This window comes from Vombatus ursinus, unplaced genomic scaffold (assembly GCF_900497805.2).
Source record: "Vombatus ursinus unplaced genomic scaffold, bare-nosed wombat genome assembly UNPS02010548.1, whole genome shotgun sequence".
Classification (NCBI taxonomy): Eukaryota; Metazoa; Chordata; class Mammalia; order Diprotodontia; family Vombatidae; genus Vombatus; species Vombatus ursinus.
This window is the reverse complement of record NW_020950326.1, coordinates 12,010,103-12,032,588: the sequence shown is the minus strand read 5'-3', so window position 1 is coordinate 12,032,588 and position 22,486 is coordinate 12,010,103. Positions and strand designations below refer to the sequence as shown.

The 22,486-nt window shown below is 35.6% G+C and overlaps 1 protein-coding gene across 1 annotated transcript in view; it reads right to left on the bottom strand.

Moving 5' to 3' along the window:
* Positions 1 to 22,486, bottom strand: part of CNTNAP5 (contactin associated protein like 5) — an 880,169-nt gene that overhangs the window by 476,558 nt on the left and 381,125 nt on the right. Inside the window, exon 5 of the mRNA XM_027854715.1 lies at positions 5,874 to 6,077. Within this exon, the coding sequence (XP_027710516.1) occupies positions 5,874 to 6,077 (204 nt within the window). The remainder of the gene's footprint in view (positions 1 to 5,873; positions 6,078 to 22,486) is intronic.

Here is a 22,486-nt window from a genome sequence, read left to right as displayed (position 1 = left end):
TATTTAGTGTGCTTCTCTCATATCTGTTAGAGAATAGAATAAAAAGAAATCTTTTTTTTTCCCCTAAGATGTCACATATCACAGTGAAATTTTGATTTTCATAAATTACACAGAGTACTTAGTCCTAAGGAGAATATCAGACTAAATTGTTTATAAATCCACAGCTGAAAAAATGGAATGTTTAGTTCACGTTTTGTCTGTATATAACATATATATATGTATATATACATACACATACATACATACATTTAGAAGCTATTTGACTTGCCTTAAAAAATCTATCTTGCTCATAATTTGTTCTTAAAATATGACACATTTAAAATCTAAAGTGACATAACATGATAAGTACTATATACTGTAACCAGAGGCATTAAACATTGTGTAAGACACAGGAAATAGCTAAAAAGTAATTTGGAAAACCATTTAACATAACTTTTCCATTGTGCTTTTCTTGAGTTTTTACAGATGAACATATTAAACTTCTCACTTTTTATCATATGTACATATGTGTGTAGGCATGTATGGATATATGCATGTATGCATATGGGTATATATGTACACAATACATATATAGTGCATGTGTATACATGTGCATATATTACTAATGCAAAGATATGAGAGAAAAAAAAAACACCGAGAATTTGAAGTCCAAAGATCATGACCAGTTCTTGCTTTGCCCTGTGCTAGCTGTACAACGGGTCACCTAACCACTCTGAACCCCAGTTTCTTTATTTCTGAATGAGTGATTCTGAGGATCCAATGAGAAAATATGTTAAAAGTGTTGTTCTGATTTTTTTAAAAGACAACTGAAGCAAAGAGCATCTATAATTTCTAAGCCAGTGAGCATCACTTTCAATGGCTAGAAAAGGAAGTGATACTTCCTATGAAGACAACATAACCTCATCAAGAACAAGTCATCATAGAACAAATGCATTTCCTTTTTTGAAAGGAAATAATCTGGCAGAGGAGGGTATTTGGTAGATACAGATTAACCAGAAATTTTACAAAGCATTTGACAGAATATCTCATGCTATACTGGCTGAAGTTATGGAGATATGCAGACTAGAAGATAATATAAATAGATTCAGAACTAGGGAGTGGCAAAACTCAAAGAGCAGATTTTAAATGGTTTAATATTAAGTTGGTAGGAGGTAGTTAATATAGTGCCTCAGAGATCTGTTCTGTATATATGTGTGTTATATTTTTATCAGTGATTTGAATAAAAAGAATGACTGAATGAATAAATTATTTTGACTACTATAAATACTCAAATTAACTATAAAGGACATATAAACAAAGGTAATATCTGCATCCAGAGAAAGAATTGAAAAATAGGTGTATGGATAGAATAATTTTACGTGTGTGTGTGTGTGTGTGTGTGTGATGGTAGCCATCTCTAGGGCAGGGTGCGGGGAGGGTAAAAAAGAGAAAAAAAGAAATTTAAATTACAATTTGTTATACATTTGCAAATTGTGCAAATTGTGCTTAGTAGATTTGCAGTTCTATGCCCAATCATCTTTTTTTTATTTTACTGTTATTGAAATGCTTGTTTTATCCCATAAATATGTATTAATGTTAAAAAAAGGAAAACAAAAGAAATGGCATAGTTATCAAATACACAGAAGACAGAGAGCCAGATAAGACACAATATATCTAAAATCAAAATCCAATATGTTTTTGATGGGCTAAAGCTTATTTTTTATCTTTTTGTCTTTGTTCAGTCATTTTTCAGTTGTATCTGATTCTCTGTGACCCCTTTTGAGGGTTTTCTTGGCAAAGATACTGGAATGGTTCACAGTTTCCTTCTCCAGCTCATTTTACAGATGAGGAACCGAGGCAAACAGGATTAAATGACTTGCCTGGGTTCACACAGCTAGTAAGTAAGCTAGTAAGCTTAGTTCACAAAGCTAGTAAATCTGAGGCTTAATTTGAACTCAGGAATATGAGTCTTCCTGGTTTCCAGCCTAGTGATCTCACCAATATACCACCTAGTTGCTTTATAGATCGAATCTAGTAAGATGAGTTTTAATAGGTATAAATTAAAATCTTATATTTAGATTCAAAGAATCAACTTCACCAATATAGGATGAGGCAATTATGGTTAGATGGAAATTTGTCTGGAAAAGGATCTAAGCATTTTAATGGATTACTAATTCATTATGAGTCAGAAGCGTAATGTGGCAGCCAAGAAAATATGTAATATAATTTTAGGCTAAATTGAGTGGCAGAGCTTCCACAAATAAAGAATTAATAGTCCTATCCACTTATCAGATCACCTCTGGGGAATTGGGTTTAGTTCTGGACACTGCAGCTTAAGAAGAACATGGATAATCCAGAGACAATTCAGAAGGAGGCAATGAGGATGGTGAAGGGTCTTAAAACCATGTTATATGAGGAACAGGTGAAAATATTGGGAAAGTTTAGTCTAGAAAGAAAAGACTCAAAAGGAAATGATTACTATTTTCCAAGATTTACAGGGCTCAGTAATAGGAGGTTCTTCCTCATTATTTGTCTCCTATGTTTTAATTAGAATTCATTATTCATCCACTATAGTTTATGTTAGATGGTTCCTGAGGTTTCTCCCAAATCTAAACTTCCATGATTTTATGAAGTGTTATTATAAATGTAAATTACTATCATATATATTGTGTCTAGTATTACCAAACAAAACTGTACATTTTCTTTAATCCATTTTGCACAGTAATCTCTTATGAGCTTAAAGGTAGATGTGGGTATTATACTTATTTTGACATCCACTCTCATTCTAAATTTCAAATAGGTAGGAATTTGAATGGTGCATGGATGAGGACAATTGCAAAGTGAAATGCATGCTATCTATCAATCTCTCTCACTAAAGTCTTTTTGCAATTACGCCATTATTGTTTCAAAACATCGCTATCTCTGCACAACTTGTGCATTTCTGTTATATTCCACACAACCTGGAGAAAATAGAATAGGATTCATTTTTAGTCACTGATTTGAATCATTAAGAGTGGTCAAGCCACTCCTGCTCTGGAACTGTTTTACAAGCAATTATCCTTATTATATTTTCTTAGCTCCATATCCTTGTACATGGTCTTACAAAGGGTCTTCCTTTCATAAAAACATCCTTAAAAGTTTACTTTTTTTCATGATATAAGAATATCCATAGGATCACAAAATTAGGGTAGGAAAGGGCCTCGCTGTTCGTATAGGTCGGAAATCCCACTCCACTTTGTAGATGAGGAAAGTGACATCTAGAGCTGTTAAGTAACTTGGTGAAGATTATATAAGTAAGAAATAGTAGAATCAGTATTTAACCTGCCTCTATTCTGGAAAATCCAGACAAATGGTTAAAGTATAGATAGGGAAAATGAGCAAATATGATTTCATTCCTCAGACAAGGGAAATCTACAAATACACCACTCTGAACTTGCTTGTCACACATTAAGTCACACGCTTAGTTTCCAGTGTGAACAACTTTGATTACTTTTTCAATCAGCAAGTCTTCATTGATAGAGTGGTATATATTACCCCAGTGTGTGGTAGGCACCTAATGGAACCAAGAGAAAGAAAGGGAATGCATTATCCTCCAAGTGTTTTCAGACTAGTTGATGAGATAAGAGTAATTAATTAATGAATTAAGATTAAGTAATCTGAATGAATCAGGAGCAATAGTTGCCATGAGGTCATCTTAGAAAGATGATCAGAGATGCAGAATTGTAATTAGCAATTGTGGCTTGAAAGACAAGCACCACAAAATATGCCCCAAGATAAGCAACATAAAATGGTGTCTTCCAGTGATTACATTTTAGTCAGCCAGTCAGTGAACTAGCATTTATTAAGCACCTACCACAAATTGAGCATTGTATTAAATGCTGGAGATATAAGGAAAGGAAAAAAAAATCATCAGTTCCTGTTCTCAACAAGATCACTCTCTAATGAGGGAGACACCATGACAACAAATATGCACAAACATACTATATACAGAATAATTAGGATAGTCTCATAGGAAAGGCGCTAAAGACACATTAAAGACAAATTCAGGGGTGGGGAGCAGATAGAGCTCAGGAGATCCACCAGAATCTCCAACACAAGACCCCAAATGGTAGGGGAAGAAAGAGAAAGGGAGAGACAGTAAGCGATGAGAAGACAAAAATTACAACGATGACATGACATTCCTCCACCTTTGCTGTCTTGCACTGGCTGTCCTTCAAAGCTCGGCTCAAGCAGTCACCTTCTAAATGAGGCCTTTGGCAGATTTCCCCAGAAGCTATCGTCTTCCCCACAAAATCTTCCTGTATTTATTTTCCATCAGTCTTCTATAGTTTTTTTCTTCCCTGACTAAACTATAAGCTTCTCAAGGGCAGGAGCTATTTTCACTTTTGCCTTTGTATCCCCAGCACCTAACACATCGCAGGTCTGTAATGAATCTTTATTGATTGAATACTGGATTCAATATTGGAGAGTATGCCTTTTGAAGATAACGGGGGAGGGGGAGTTGGCTGATCTGGAAGGTCCTCAAGTGTAGAAGAAAAAAACCAACAGATTGTTATTTTTTGAAATATTTAATCTTACTAACTTGATGATCTGAGCAGTCGTTTCAGCCTACTGCGAGAGTTTTGACAGTGACCTCCACATTCTGTCACTGCTTTGATTGTCCTGTGGTTCACAGGGATGCCTCAGGTTAGGTTGATTTTGTCTGACTTGAGAGTCAATTGCTATTACACCCCACCCTAATATCTTCCTTGTTGGGCAGAGAAAAAAATGATCTAGTATCGTTTGCCTAGTAATGTTTGCCAGAAAACGAAACTTTTCTGTCATTTTTTTTTTTACTTCGCCATCTTCACAATATCTATTTTAAAGTAAAATTTCCATCCTACTCATTTTTAATGAAATACTAAATGGGAGGGGGGTCATGTTCATGACAAACTGTGACTTATTTTTTCCTTGCAGCTTGGCTACTTTTCAGGTTTCTTCCTCCACAGATAAACTATTTTCTCTATTTCTGTGAACTCTGCTCTCTGCGTGCTACAAAGAGATATATTTCGTTTTCTTTTCCTTCAAAAGGATCTTTGATCCCATGGAGGGGGCTGAGCCATGAACCACCCAACTTGGGGGGGTCAATTAGAGGTAACTGAAGACATACAGTGAATGTAGAAGGAATAAGGGAGAAAAGCCCTAATATCTGTGAGCTGAATTCCAAGCAAGCACGCTTACTATTGGTAATGATAGTCTTGTTTTAACCCAGAGAAGACACTTTTAACAACCATAAATACATGCAAACATACATATATACAAGTATATGTAGATCATACACACATACACACATATATATCTTCTCTTAGTGACTGGAAAAACTTGGAAAATGGAGGGGGAAATAGAAGTAAATAGCCACTACACACGTGAATATACACCCATACAACCAGATCCTATCTCCCTAGACCCACACCAAATATCCAAATTTTTGAAAACTGAAGAAAAGAAGTCATCTTCACCACAACCCTGCCCAATTTTACAAGGTTCATATCCAAAAATACATGATATTTTATGTGAAACAAGATACAGCTAATACGTTTTTATAACCCTAATGTGACTTTTGACATATCAAGGGAACTGGCAGAGGGTGTATGTATGCGGGGGGAAGTATTGTATAAATTTGATTGTTCTGCAAATTTCCATATTTCTACATGTTCAACTTCAACTTCCTCCACCAAATTGATTGAAAATTTCCCAAAGTGTTATATCCTTACTAGGTTGTGCAGAGGAAGGGGGAGGATATTTTATGCTGCACTCCAATTGCTTCTATCAAAGAAGTATTGTAAAATCGAAGTTGAATGTGGTTGCTTTCATTATCATCACATCTGAAGGAGAACAGAAATGACAGATCCTACCTAGGTTGATATGTAAGGAGAGTCTCCCCTTCTGGAGCTCCAGTGTAATGTAATCTCCATGCTGGCCTTCTCCATGGAACAAGACCCCATCTCCTTGCATGCTCTTGAACTTCAGAGAAATCACATCTTTAAAAGTGCTCATTAGCTTCTGATTGAATCTGTACAGGAGGGAGCTTCTGCCGTCAAAGTCAGCAACGTCTGATTCTGAGGGAGGAGTGAGAGGGAAAAGAAAGGAAATCAAATACAGCCACATTCTTCATTTTAATTGACAGTGAATTCAAAGGCATTGTGTAGAAATCTGAAAACACCTCACCCTGTCCATCACTGCCCTGCAGGATCCTCTTTTTCTAACAGAATGTAAGTTTCTTGAGGGCACAAACTATCTTGCTTGTTGTATTTACACTCCCCATTTTTTAGAACAGTTCTGGGCAAATAACAAGAATATAATAAATGATTGTTTATTCAAGTGTCAATAGACAGTGTTTGTATAGACCATCAAACATACTCTATAGGCCTTTGTTTATGGCCTTTATAGCTACCAAATTAAGGGGTGGGGATGACTTATTAACTAGCAAAAAATGGACTATCATCTCCTATAGTCCTTTAAGATTATAAGATTGTAGAAGCAGAGATGTGGAATTAGAAGGAGCTTCATTTCCTCAAATTTGTCTTTAAATAATTATGTTTTATTTTTGTATCATCACTTTAAGGGGAACTATGTATCAGCAGAAATATCAGAAAATTCAATCCCCTGTCTGACTACTCACAGGACAATTTAAAACCCTTGGTCTCTGTAAATACTATAATAAATTAAGGATATACAGATCGTAAAATAGTTATGACACCAGGATTCTTTTTTAAAAAAATATTTCCCAATTGAATGTAAAAAACAATTTTAATATTATTTTTTTAAAATGTTGAGTTCCAAATTTTCTCCCTCTCCCCTCTTCCCCACCCATTGAGAAGCAAAGCAATGTGATATAGGTTATATGTGTAGAGTCAAGCAAAATGTATTGAAAGAAAACAGACAAAAAAAAAAGAAAAACAAAGTTAAAAAAAAGTATACTTTGCTCTGCATTCAGCTCCTATCAGTTCTTTCTCTAGAGGGAGATAGCATTTTTCATTATAAGTCCTTCAAAATTGTCTTGGGTCATTGTATTACTGAAACGTAAAGTCACTTGAATTTCAGAAAACTTGGAGAAACTCCCAGAATGGCAACACTGCCCACCAGTTATGATCTCAACCTACCTATGACTTAGTTTATTAGTTCTCAGAAGTTTTTGGAGTCACATAGAGGTTAACTGACTTGCCCAAGTTCTCACAATTAGTGAGCAGCAGAGGAAGATTGAAACCCAGGGGTTCTGACTCCAGTTTCAGTACTTTTTCCATTGGCCTCTTCGAGAACGAAGGAAAAACAATAACAAGCTACCTCTGTGAACTTGAACTCTACTGGGGGGACATATTTAAGTATGTGCAAAATATATGCAAAATAAATGCAAGGTATTTCGGCAAGGGAGGGACTGGAAGCTGGAGGGGTCAGCAAAATATTCTTGTAAAAAGGGTCGAGCTGAGTTTTGAAGGAAGTTAGGGATACCAGGAATTGGAGGAGAAGAGGAAGTGAATTCCTGGTAAAAGGATAACCTGTACAAAGATATAGAGATAGGGAATTAATGCAATACATGAGGAATGGTAAGAAAGTCAGTTTGGGTGAAGTATATGGGTGGATAGCTCGCATGTGCCGTGCAGAGTACGAGATAGAGAGATTAGAGACAAGAGTTTGAATCCTGCCTCATTCACTTACTCAGTGAAGGACACTGGGCATATCTCCAACTCTCATTCCTTATCTATAAATTAAAGAGACTTGTTTTAATGACTTCCATGGTCTTTTCCAAATCTAAATCTATGTTCCTATGAGTAATATATAAAAAGACTGGAAATATGGGTTGGAGCTGGACTGGGAAGGACTTCAAATGTCATGAAGAGGATTTTACATTTGATATGAGAGAAAATAGGGAGCCACTGGAGTTGATTTTACTTCTTGTAGTTTATGTACTCATAATATTACAATTTATATTATGAATATCCTTATATATGACTCATCTTACATGTAAAATTTTTAGCACTCTGAAAACAAAGACTCATTCTTATTTAACTTTGTATCCCCTTGGGCCTTATATAACATATAGTCCTTATTGATTGGCTAGTAGGTTCTTGCTAAATTGAGTTTCCTTCTATAGTAGGCTCACAGCTAGGCTAATCTGGAGCAGAATCTTAATGTTTTTGATCCTCAATTTCATCATTGGTAAAATAGAACAGCATTTGTTCTGTTTTATTCATAGGGTTTCTAGAAGAATCAAATGAGACAAAATATATTTTAAAATCTGAGAAAAATAAAATGTACTCTATCATTGTTACTTTGCTCTTCCTCTCCTCCTACTTTTAATTATCTTCTCTGTCCCATCATCCTTTCCCATATTCTCTAAGTAAGGTCTTCTCTCCATAGCAAAGCCCCATTTTATAGGTCTTTCCTAGCTCTTTACCTTATCAAAACTGATTTGATTAGTGCTCCATTCCTCAGTAACCTATAGAGCTAGCCAATTTGATTAACATATGTAATAATAACTTGGTATTTCACTACCCAGACCATGCATTGGCATCTTAGTAGGGCCCTTCAGTGTGCTACTCAAAAGCAATCTCTTGAACAGTAGGACTTTGAAGCTCTGTCACAAGGTATTGAAGGAAATTGTCAAGCTGAGACCTTTTAGGGTCCCTTGTTACAGTTTTTCTCTTTTTTTATATATAACAGCTAGCATGGCATAGTGGATTGAGAACTGGTCAGGAAGGCCGGGGTTTAAGCCCTACCTATGACATATCCTAGCTCTATGAACCTAGACAAATCATTTAATTTCTTTGTGCTCTATGCAACTCTCTAAGACTGTAAGTTGTAAAAAGGGCACATACTAGCAATAATAGAAAAAGGTTTCTTCATCCAGGAGTTCCTTATACCCATGAGAGCACAACTTCAGGCCATATTCTCTACTTACACTTAGTTTTGTTCATTGTAGACATTGGAACTGGACTATATTTTGTTGGTAATAAGAACCAGCAGATGAGAAAACTGCTCATGTTAATATCATGACTACAACCCCACCGCAATCCCCAGGTTCTGCTAATACACTGCAGTCAAGGACAGTTTGTTCTGAAATTCCTTTATTCCAAAGTTACATCTCTCAACAGATGAAGATCGCAATTCCCACCTTACCATATAGGGTCTCTTAATTTGTTTTTCTAAAAAAAAAAATTATTATTATATTTCAATTGGTTCCCCTTGCAATCCTATGTATTTTATTTTAGAATTCAGAACATAATTCTGATAAGGGGCCCATAGATTTTTTTCACCAGACAAAGAGGATTAATGACACATATAGTATAGCCATAATAGTTCCATGACCTGTGGTGGCTTTCAAAAAAATTATCATCTGCCGGCCAACCTTTTTTTTTTTTTTTTTGGTTAGGCAATAGGGTTAAGTGACTTGCCCAGGGTTACACAGCTAGTAAGTGTTATGTGTCTAAGGCTGCATTTGAACTCAGGTCATCCTGAATCCAGGGCCAGTGCTCTATCCACTGCGTCATCTAGCTGCCCCCATTTTTTTTATTTTATTTTATTTTTTTTTGCCAACCTTTTGAGGATAAAACTTAGAATACATCTCAACATGTCTGCAGAAAACAGTCAGCCAATAAGCATTTGTTAAGTAGTTCGCTATGTGCCAAGTACTAGACTAAGTACTATGGATACAAATCAAAGGGAAAAAAGTCTATGCCCTCAGAGAGTGCGTATTCTAAAGGGGAGACAACATACACATAACTAGGTACATACATGACATTTACAGAATAGATAGAAGGAAAACGCAGAGGGAAAGGCACATGAAAATTCTCAAGCATATGCTCAAAGCCCTCCCAGCTTAGTAGAGACTGCAAGATGTCGAAGGTTTTGAGAACCAAGGGCCACATCCATGCCATAATGAGGTTTTCCTAACAGGAGGTTTGAAATTCCATTATATAGTGGAAATAAGCTGAGCTGGTCATCTGAAGCTTGGACAGAATTTTAAAAAACACATTTTCAGAAACAGATTGGATTCCTTGTGTAGTCTCACACCCCACTTTGAGATTTAATTCTTATATTATCCATATGTACTCATTAATGCAGAGATTAACACATCCCCTTTGGTGAGTACTAAATTAACCTGCAGAAGAAATTAATGTATTCCCTCGAATACTACCAAGATCCAATGATGATAACACTTTGCTGATGAGGAGAGCTCAGTCAAGCATAATAGGGCCTTTATAACATTAATTAAACCACACAAGGAATTCATTAGCCATTTCACAGATGGAGAAACAAAGGGAAAGAGGGTTAAGGGAGGAAAAGAGTGAGAGAAAAGAAGATTGGGAAGGAGTGGTTTGGAGGGACAGAGATACATAGAAAGACAGAAACAGAAAGAGAGAGAAGGAAGAAAAGACTTGGAGAGAGACAATGACTAAGACAAAGAAATTGAAAGTTTCACCAATAACTAGAAACAGACTTGATGATAAGGAAAATATTTAAAGATAATTCCTAAATTCAAATAAATGTCAAATTGATGGCACCTGTAGCACTTGATAAAAATAAGACAATATTTTAAATACTCCTGCTCTTGCTTGTTCTCTCTCTCTCTTTCTCTCTCTCAAGATATATATATATATATATATATATATATATATATATATATATATATATGTAGATCTTAGGTCATGAAGGGAATTTATTTCAAAGAAAGCAGTTGTAGAAATCAAAAACAAGACCTCCCTTTCATGTTTTGTAGGGATAATGGTGGCACTTCAGGAGGGAGCTTCTCTTAACAAAAATGTGAGTAGGAAAGCAAAGGACAGAGAAAATAAGATTGACCATCTGCCACAAAGCAATCCAAATTGTCACTAGGATTCATACCACGTATGTATATGTATGTATGTACGTAGACAGACAGACAGACAGATAGACAGATAGATAGATAGTCTTGTTAAGTGACTTGCTCAAAGTCATATAGCTACTTAGTGTCTCAGGCGAGATTTGATCTTAGTTCTTCCTGACTCTAGCTTTGGCACTCAATTCACAGCACCATCTTTTCTGTAAAATGGGGATAATAACAGCACCTATATGAGATCATAATTGTAAAGTGCCTTACATAGTGCCTGGCATATAGTGGATGCTATATGAAACATTATTTATTATTATAATTATTATAATAATTATTTTATAACATACACGTGTATCTACATGCATGTATTTGTGTAAAATAATTAAATTAATGTAATTAAATTAGTGTTGGAATTCCCTCGATCAGTGCAGATCACAAATAGCTTTGCAAGGTAGAGCCCTAAAATGTTGCCTAGGGTATCATCATCAGCATTAGCAACATCCATAAACATTCATTAAGTGTTTACTATGTCAGGCACTGTGCGGCATGCTAGAGATACAAATAAAAGCAAGAACAGAGTCCCTGCTCTCAAGGAGCTCACATTCTTTTGGGGGAAACAACATGCAAACTATGTCTACACAAGTATATATAGCACAAATAGGAGTTAACCTTAAAGGGAAGCCACTAGTGGAGTGAAACAGGGAAAGGAGATTATTGAGTTCACTTGCAGGGCATTAGGTTGCTTTGTCTATGGTTAATCAGGCAGGATATGAAAGGCAGGGCTTGAATCCAAATAATTCTGAAAATTAAATCAGCTATATATCCACTATGTCACACAAGTCCACATACATAATTCACTTCCCTTTGTTATTTTACTTCTAATTTTACACTTATCTGTATTGTCTCTTTTTTGGGGGGGGGCAGTAGTCAAGGTTAAGTGACTTGCTAAGGGTCACATGCTTAGTAAGTGTCTGAGACCACATTTGAACTCTGGTCCTACTGACTCCCGGGCTGGTGTTCTATTCACTGTGCCACCTAGCTGCCCAGCTGTTCTGTCTTAATGGAAAATGTAGTAGATTATGATAATCAAGAGTCATGAAATGAGGATTTTAGTCCTGGATCTCCATTAATTATGTGAATTTGGGTCACATTGTCTCTTGGTCAATGCTCTTGTCTATAAAACAAGAGGTTAGGCTAGGTCATCCTTTCCATCTATAAAATCTTTAGTTTCTAAGAATTCTAAATCTTTAATTTCCATTCTTTTAATTAAACATTGCCCTCTTTGAGAAAGAGTAAGATGCCGAGTCCTTAAAGCCTCAGTATGGGCTTTCCGGGTGAGGAGGGTGGATTTTCTATCACTATCTCAGGGATCAAGTCTCACTACGAGCTAAGATACACCTTTAAATAGTATTCTCTGATGTAACCAAAGGGCCAGGCTTCTATTCTGCTGAATTCTGCTCAGCAGAAAAAATAATAATAAACAAATATCTCTATATGTAGGGAAAGAAAAGGTGGTTATGGGGTTACAGAGGAAAATTTTGGAGAAGTGGATCTCACGAAAGCATAACAGGGGATGTATTAAATGGGTAATATAACCATTTCATTAAAACATATAAGGATTTTCCAATTATTTCAATGCTGTATACCTTCTAATTAGAGATAAGTTTTATTTGCAGGTTTCTTACCCTTTAGTCTGTGAACCAGATGACAAATAAACTAAGTATGCAGTATTAAGTGGGGGAGTCAAACAGTATCTTATCAATGCTCAATTTTAGTGTCAATTGTTTGTAAATGTCATTATCTCATACTCCTCAACCTCTTGGATCCAGAATTCTTCCTGGATAGACTTAAATATGTGCTCAACCATGCCAGTGTTAGAAGAATTCCCCAAACTCACCTTCTTGTCTATCTGACTTATCTGCCTTAATCTTATTTCTGCTTTGCAAGCCACCTATACCAATTTATAAAGGCCACTCATTCCATATATCACATTAATGATCCAAAGCACAGCTAATGAATATCTGCTTCCTGGAATAGACAACTTATAAAATCATAAGATCATAGATTTAAAGTAGGAAGCATCCTTGGAATTCATCTAAGACAAATCAATCATTTTACAGATGAGAAAAGTATGTTAATTACAACTCATTTATATAATACTTTCAAGTTTGTAAAGTGCTTTCATTTTTCTCATCTGATCATCATAACAACTGTGTGAAGTAGGTGTTAGTATTATCTCCATTTTACAGAAAATAAATCAAGACTAAGAGTGAAGTGACTTGCTTAGGATTATATAAGCTGTCAGTATTTAAGGTTGTGTTTGAAGCATAGTTTTCCTGATTAAATGTACAGCCACATCAGCGGATAGCCTCTAACTCTAAAGAAGTGAAATGACTTAGAGAAGACCATGTATTAAGTGGTACAACTCTCTCTCTCTCTCTGTCTCTCTCTCTCTTTCTGTTTCCCTTCCTTCCTGTCTCTCCTTTCTTTTGCTTTCTTTCTCTCCTTCCCTTTAATTTTATCAGTAGAGCAGTTTGTAAATGTATGACATTTATGGATATTTGCCCTAGAAAACAGGTGAGACAGTGAGACTGCTTCCTTGCCTAGATCCCTAATGACTAGTTCCAGACAACATGGCCCATGGAGGTATTATCAACAACTTCTCCTACTGGAATAGCCAGAGCAAAGAAGCAGTTTTCCTTCTATTTGAGAGGGACTAAAATTGCTAGAAATGGTCTGTTTCCCATTGGGCCCTATAATTGCTGACCTGGCTGTCACTGCTTGTTTTTTTGAGCAAGACAGAATTCTGGAGGCACAGTCAGGCAAGTTTGATGGATGTTGGTAGCTTGTCAACAAGCCAGCTAAAAAAGGGCCTTACTGAATAAAAGATGCAAAGCTGAAATTCCCAAGTGAACTGAGAAAATCTCATGTTTGGGCCCTAGGTGACACCAAGTCTGTTTTCTCACAGGCTAGTCAACCAGTGCTCAGAGTTGACAGGAGATGGGATTGACTTGCCCTGAGACAATTAGTCCCAGTTGGACAGTCTACTCATTCATAGGAAACATGATTTTTCAATAAGATTACATGTTGAAACTATCTTATTGTAGAAGAAAGACAATTATTATTCACACCATAAATCTTTCAGAGAAGAATCCTGGGTTTTAATCAGCAATCTGAAAACCTCAAAGGTTTTCAAGTGCAGCTTAGATATGGACAGCTTCCAACAAGTTCAGCCACATATTGATAACTGATCATAAACTCACTATAACTGTATATGAACTATCCAAACCACAAATATCTTTAAAGATATTCTGGAAATCTCCTAAGAAGTCATTTTTCTAAAAAATTTCATAACTTCTATTTCTGACATTGGATGAAAACCAGAAAAAAATGGACGGGGGTGGGAGTGAGAAGGGAGAGAAAATAACATAGGGAAAAATATAAGTTCTAATTCCAGATTCCCTGATGAGATACATTTTTCATGCTTTTTAATTTTGATAAGTCACAGCTTTCTCCTGCCTTGATTAATAGATTTTTTTTTGCATTTCTACAAGTAAGTTTGAAGTTTTATATTGCATAGAAAGGAAAGCAGGTAGTCAACACTTTCAATTACATGTGCAATAATCACAAAAGTCAAAGATTTTTCTTAAATAACCAGTCAGTCGTCTTAAAAATAGATCTATAAACCTAAGAGTAACAGCTGAATTTGTTAATTGTTCTTCCCCTCTTCAGACATTAGCTTGTTGATTTAGCTCAGACATTCATTTCTATCTTAAAGAGGGCATTGATTTAGAATTATTTCTACCACACTCCTTCTATCCACTTGCCCTCACTGGGCCCTTTAATCACATCCCCTGAGACACTGGCTCTGGAGGAAAGTATGAATACCCATTGTTCGTGCCCTCCATGTCTAGAATCTTCCCTTTCCTGTTATCACTCTGCAACATCTTCTTTTGAAGTTCATTCAGTTCCAATCTTCCATCCAATACAAATCATATTGCCTATTGTGGTGTACTGGCATCTAGTTCATTCTCCCTTGTTTCTCAAGAGAACACTTGGATCACCATTTTCTATTTCTCTCCAAATCCTACCATGAAGCTCAGGCAATCTAACATCCATATTGATGTTCTCTCATTCTGTAACTTCCTATTTCCTCAGTCTGCTTATACCTTATGACCTATTCTTTAACTTACATTCAGATCCATCCTTTTTCACCATTACTGTCAAGTGCTCCATTTCCTTAAACAAAAGTTATGATATTCCTCTCTCTGATCACAAATCAACCAATCAACAAAAGGCTTGCTTCATTCTTTGTAGCTGTATCTCATTGATTGACTGATTGACATGATTGCAAATGTTTCAATAAATAAATTAGATTAGCAGTTGCTATTTTTCCTGAATTAATTTTCAACTTTCATATAAATGCTAATAATAAACAATCTACCCATGTATAAAAACAGATTCATGTGGGGGAAAATCACGCATTCTTTGTTACTAATTCTACTTTGGAACTTTGTTCTAGATGATAGTAGGGGAGGGTGAAATTTTTGAAAAATAATGAATTCAAAACAAAATGCAGGTGCTAAGGCACAGGGAAGGCAGTGGAAAGGATGCTAAATTTGGAAACATACAACATATATTTGTATCCTTCTGCCATTTATTCCTGATGTCACTTGGGGCAAGTCACTGAACGCCTCTATGTCCTGCTTCAACATTTGAAAAAATGGGGGCTTTGGGCTAGATCACTCTTGAGGTCCCTTTCCCTTCTACTTCTATGATACTATGATATTTGTGTTGAATGTCACTATTGCCTAAGGTGTTTAGCTTCAATATGTGTTTTTCCCCAGTTATAAAGCCACTTTTTGTTTTTATTTTAAAAATCACTCAAGTTTGCTTATATGATTGTGGAAAAAGTAATGATGTTACTATTCTCTTTGCATGTTTGGAGACATGGAGAACTGTAAGGTCAGATAGTGACAGTGGAAACAACTACATAGCTATAGAATAGCTAATGGTGGAATTTCTTCATTTCTATCTGGTACTATGATCTAGTCTGTTTTCCAAGAATTAGGTTCTTCAGAGCATCAGCTGATCAGATAAAATGAAACTCATTATTTAACTAAACCAAAAGAAAATTGAAATTTGCACTATGGATAGTAGGCATGTGTGTATATCTTTGCTTCTATATTGAAGGGAATTAGCGAATTACTTGACCACATTCATACCAGGGTGATGTAGCTAAATAAGCACTAAGCTTGTTTGTTTAAGCAGTGTGAATACTTGCATCTTAACTCTTATTCTGCCATATTAAATCATAGTGTGAGTCATTAAATATATTATGGGTTTCAGTTTTCTCATTTGTAAAACAGGGAGTAGCAAACTATATCCCCTCCTAATTTCTTTTAGATAATACAGCGTGCTTTTCTAAGGTCAAGTCCTTTGTAGAAGTCTTCACATCCTTTTATAATGCCCAACATGGTTTTTCAGTTCTCCAAATTTTTGCATATCTATAAACTACTTTCTTGGGTTTTCTGTGACAGGACCAGATGGCCCTCAGCACACCAGCGATGGAATTTATGATACTATGGCCTCAACAATGTTTGACAAATGACCCTAGATGAGGAGAACAACAACAAAGAGGGACAGGAGAAGCCTGGAATGACAGGAGATTTATGTGGAAGACCAGAATGAGATTTTAACAACACTGCTGATGAATTCCAAGTGACAGGACATTTTAATAATTAACCATATAGGAGTACCAGGCCTGTGTGGGAAGAGGTAACCTGAGGTATAAAATGAAGCTTGTAACTCTTAATGAGATTGGGAAGCATGACAGATCATTATAGCATATCAGAATTTACAATACTTTTTAAAATTAATTAGCTCTTCAAGTATAAGGAAATTCAAATGAACGAATCCTACATGGGATTCCTGGGATCAGAAGATTCAGAACTGAAAAAAGACCTTAGAGATCATCTGGTACAACCTCCTCATTTTGCAAATATGAAGAAACTGAGGTACAGAGAGCTTTAATGGTTTGTCCAAGGTCACACAGGAGGCAAAATCAGGGCTGGGATTTAAGTCTCTATTTAATAAAAGAAAAGGACCTGGGATTGGAATCAGAGGACCCAGATTCAAATCTCAGCTCTGCCATTTACTACTTTGTATCACCTTAGGCAGGTCACTTAACCCCTCTAGTCTTTTGTGATTCCAATATGAAGGCTAAAGGTGGGAGGAAGAGAGATGATGATGACAAAAACTACATTATAAAATATTATTCCAATTTAAGAATTTATAGAGGTCAAAGACTTTCTGACTACTCACACCTGTATCACATAAAGAATTTCTTCAAGAAGAAAGAGTATTGATTTATTGTTCAGTGGTCACCATAACTAGCACCACCAATATGAAGTTATATTAAATATATACATATATAAATGTATGTATATTAAATATATATAAATGTATGTATATTAAATATATACATATATAAATGTGTGTATATTAATCATATGTATATATAAATGTATGTATATTAAATATACACATATATAAAATAACTTAAAGGACATGAAATAAATAATTTCTGACAGGAAAGTAATTTCTGAATAAATTCTCTATTCAGAGCACTGAATAATTAAAGTAAAAGCCAAAATTAAAACTAAAAGAGAAAAAAGGCTACAGGTGAAAAAAAATCATTTGCATTCAATTACAACCCCAATCAATGCAAATAATCTGCTAGGTACACCTAGCTGTCATAGTAGATATGGTGCTGAGCCTGAAGTCAGAAAGACTTTAGTTCAAATCTAGCCTCAGAAATTTAGCTGTGTGCCCCTGAGCACTTAATCTCTTTTTGCCTCAGTTTTTTCACCTGTAAAATGGGAATAATGGCATCTATCTTCCAGGGTTGTTGTGAAAATCAAATGAAATCATAACTGTATAGTGCTTAGCATAGTATCTGGCACAAAATGCTATATTAGTGTTAGATACAGTTATTATTAATTATGAAAAATAAATATGGAAATGACATAGAAAATGCACCATTTTCCTACAGAAGTTTAACCAATGTAAAGGAAAAGCCGTAGTCCCAAAGGGTCAAGACATTCTATTTTCCAGTAAATAGTTGAGGTTCCTAACAAATGGAGTAATATGGTAGCCAAGTATAAAACTTGTCTGGATTAGAAAACAACAGAAGATTATAGGGAAAGAGTATAAGCAGTATAGACCTATACAAAAGGGAAAATATTATGTGTAATATTGATCCACAAAATAAAAAAGTAGTAAAAGGGAAAATAACACTGCAGAAAGTTTGCTGTAAGATTGAACTAATCCAGTTAGTGTAAGAATTTATGATGAAAATGGAAAGAGAACAAATAGACTAATAAAATGGAACAGATATTCAAGCATTCCAACAATCCATTCACAGCATCAGTGACAGTGGAAACAAACAAACAAACAAAAAAAAGACTCTAATGGCTTAGTACATGATGTGCTATGTGAAAAAGTGGAAACTGGACTAAGTAACATGAACTCGGGAATCATGGAAAGACCAGACTACTTCCACATGGAGTTGAACTGGAAGCAACACAATTTAGAAACATTGACATCACAGAATAAAATAGTTGTATGAGAAATCCCTAGTTCTGCAAACACATTAAGTCTGCCAAATGTATTTATATACATTTATATTTATATGAAGTGACTTCACCCAAGTCACTTATAAAGATTTTAAATATATAAGGAATAGGAGAAATTCTAAGGGATTGTACTTAAGACTTTTTTTCCTAATTGGATGCTAATTCATTATCTGATCTTTCAACTAGTTTTGAATCTGCCTACCTGAATTGTCTAACTCCACTTCACTTGCTCTTGTCTTCAAGGATACAGTCACTTTGTCAAGGGTTGTCTTGAAATCTAGACAATCTATAGTTATACATTCCCCTGACATATAAGGCTAGTAATCATGTCACAAAAGAAAATGTAGTTAATCTGGCATGACATGGTCTTGATGAAACCATGCTTACTCTCTGTGATCACTGACTCAGTTTCCAGTTATTCACAAGTGTTCTACTTTTTTGTTAGGAATCATACTCAAATTCATTAACACATACTTTATAGACTCTACTCTTTTGTCATTAAAACAAAATTCAAGGGAAGGCAGTATTTTGTCTCCTGTGACCTCTTTTCCAAGATCTCATTTATATTCAGTAATTTTTACTACACTGCAACATCTTTCAGTATCAGCATAAAGCATGTCATGGTCATGTGACTTGGAATTATTGAGGTACTGTCCAATTATTCCCTTAATCATCATAGATCTAAACTCCTAGGCATTTTTAGTGTCCTTTCCAGTCAAAGATCATTCTCATTAGCAAAGAAAACAGACAAAATAGTATTTGAGTAGTTCTACCTTGTCACTATCATCTGTCTTCCTCTCATCCACCCTTGGTGATTGCCTATACTATTTTCAATCTTCTCTCTCCTTCATTACAGCTTAAAAGTCATGCATACCCCATTTTATTTTATTTTATTTTTGTCCTTAGCACTGATTATCAGCCTCAACCCTTTTCGAACACTATCACTCCTGACACAATTCTCACAGGGTGCTGTCATGTTCTTTTATCCCTTTTCTATTATCTGCCATTGCTTCCATCTTCTACATGTCCTTTGTTTAAACAACTAAGTTTGTCAGTGACTTTGTTGTATTTCCACAGGTTTCTTTAGAGTCTCTCACTTTCAACCTCAATGAAATTATTTTTGTCTGCTTCTACAGAATTTAATTTGAGGACTTTCTATCACTTTAGGCTGACTTCTTCTGTAAAATGTTAGGCCATGGGATTCTGCATATTTTTCCTTAATCTTTTGAATTTCCTTATTCTAACCCTACATTGCATATCACACTACATTAGGCTTTCCTTTTCTGTAAGAAACTTGAAGGTTCCCATAATTTCTATTTCCTTCTTATTGGTCAAAATTGCAGTTCCACAGGTTGTTATCTCCAGCTTTTCAAGCATGAAATTAGTATTGAGGCAATTCAAGAATATCTCAGCTGGAGAGAGGGAAAAGAGGAGAGAAAGGGAGAGAGAGGGAGAGAGAGAGAGACAGAGAGAGAGAGAGACTGAAGAATCAGTTCAATTCAGTAAACACTGAATAAATTTCTGCAATTATAAGGTGTTATGATGTTAGGTATATACTTGATGCAGGATGAACATTTAAAAAGCTACTGTAATAGTCTAGTTCAGAGGTGATAAAAACCTGAACTAGGTAGATATTTGTGTGAGCAGAAAGAAGAGGACACAGGAGAGAGATGTATGGATAGAATCAACAGAACTTGACAGATGATTGGATGTAAAAAGCAAAGAATAGAGAGAGGATTCTGGGAAGATGGCAGAGCAGGTCAGAAAATTCCAAGCTCTCAAGATTCCCCCCCCCCCAAAAAAAGATAAAATAGCACCTCAGGGCAAAGGGGGGGGTAAAAATAAATAAGAAGAGAGGCACAACAGGGGTCCTTCTGGGACAATCTGAGATCAGAAGAAAAATCCCAGGACAAGGTTGGTCCCTGTGAAGAGTAAATACCTCCAGGTTAGGGTCCACCTTAACAACAAGTAGCAAGCCCTGGGGTTGGATGGTTTGGGAGGTTACCTCTGCCCCAGTCACTGGAACTTTTACTCCCCACCCCCAGTGAGGGGAGCTGGGTGTCTGAGCTGGGGAAGATCCAAGAAACCTCTGGTGACAAAGAACACTAGATCCAGCTGTGCTTTGGAGAGGTGCAGGGGCGAGAAAGAACCTGCACATTCCTGGTAAGTGCAGAAGCAGTGGTGCAGAATACCCCCTGGGTGTGGGCACTCACAGTGGGCTGGAGGTTTGGCTTTGGTTCCAGGCTAGGGAGAGAACTGAAGATTTGGGCAAGAGGCACCATCCCACATACAGAACAAGAAGATAATACAAAAATTAAGCTATTAAAACAAAAAAATGCACAGGCAAAGGAGAAAGAATCCAACTATAGAAAGTTATTATGGGAATATAGAAAACCAAGGTTCATCACCAGAAAAAGATATTGAAGCAAAAAACCCTTTTCACCCCCAAAGAGTAATGCCAAATGGTCACCTGCCCAAAAATAATTTATAGAAGAACTTTAAAAAGACTTCAAAAGTCAAAAGAGAAAGATTGAGTAAAAACTAAAAAAAAAATAATAATCCAAGAAAAACAAGAAGATTATGAAAAGAAAGTCAACCAATTAGAAAAGGAGATCCAGAATCTTAAGGGGAAAATATGACACTTTGAAAATTAGAATTGGGCAAGGCCAAGCCAGCAAAGTTATGAGATCAAGAAATAATTAAACAAAATATAAAGAATGAAAAAACAGAAGAAAAAGTGAAAGATCTTATAAGAAAAACAACTGATCTGGAGAACAGATCAAGAAGAGAAAACATAAGAATAATTGGACTACCTGAAAGCTATGATAAAAAAGATACAAATAATCAAGTTATGGTCAAAAGATAAAATAGGGGCAGTGAGGTGGTGCAGTGGATAGAGCAACGGCCCCGGATTCAGGAGGACCTGAGTGTGACCCTGCGCAAGTCACTTACCCCCATTACCTAGCCAAAAGAAGAAAGAAAGAAAGAAAGAAAGAAAGAAAGAAAGAAAGAAAGAAAGAAGGAAAGAAAGATAAAATAATATAAGAAATAATTAAAGAAAATTATCCTAAAGCATTAGAACAAGGGGGAAAGTAGAAATAGAAAAAAATCCAACAATTACCACTTGAAAGAGATCCTATGAGTAAAACTCATAGGAATATTATATTCAAATTCCAAAACTTGTAGTTCAAGGATATAAAATGTTAAGAGCAATAAGAAAAAAAAATTAAGTATGAAGGTTCCACAATTAGAATCGCACATGAACTAGCTGGGGAGACACTAAAGGACTGCAGATCTCAGAACACTATATATCAAAGAGCAAAAGAATTGGGGTTCCAGCCAAAAATATTATACCCAGAAAAGTCAAGCATAATCCTGAATAAAAAAAAATGGATATTTGATCAACTGTCAGATTTTCAGGACTTTGTTAAAAAAAAAAACTAAAGTTAATAGAAGATTTGACATACAAGAGTCAAGAAAACTTAAGGTACATACCAAATACTGATTAAAAGGGATTCAATAAGGACAGACCATTTACCTTTTATATATGCAAAATATAAAACATATGTCTAAGATTGTCATTAGTAATTGGGTAGTTCTTAAGAAAGATTGGAGTAGACTTTTGATATGACTTTAAAAGTAAAACAATTTAGGAACAGCTAAAAAGTAATTATTTTATACAAATGAGGCGCAAAAAGAAGAATTGACACAGAAGAATTAAATGGGGAAGGAGGGCTGGTAGGTCTGGTAACCTACTTTCATCAGTAATGAGATTAAGAAGGAACAATACATATATATCTAGAAGAGTATAAAAGTCTTCTAAATTCAGAAGAAATAAAACAGTAAGGGGATTGGTGGGGGAGGATAAGTGAAATATCTCTAGAGGGGAGGGTGAGGGAATAAGTTAAAGTGGGGTATAGAAGGGTGTTTAGATTTATGGGAATGGGAGGACAGGGGAGGGATCCTTGGAAGGGGGTTAGGCTAAGTAAGGAGAGCAAGGTATTGAGTAGAAGTAAAGTAG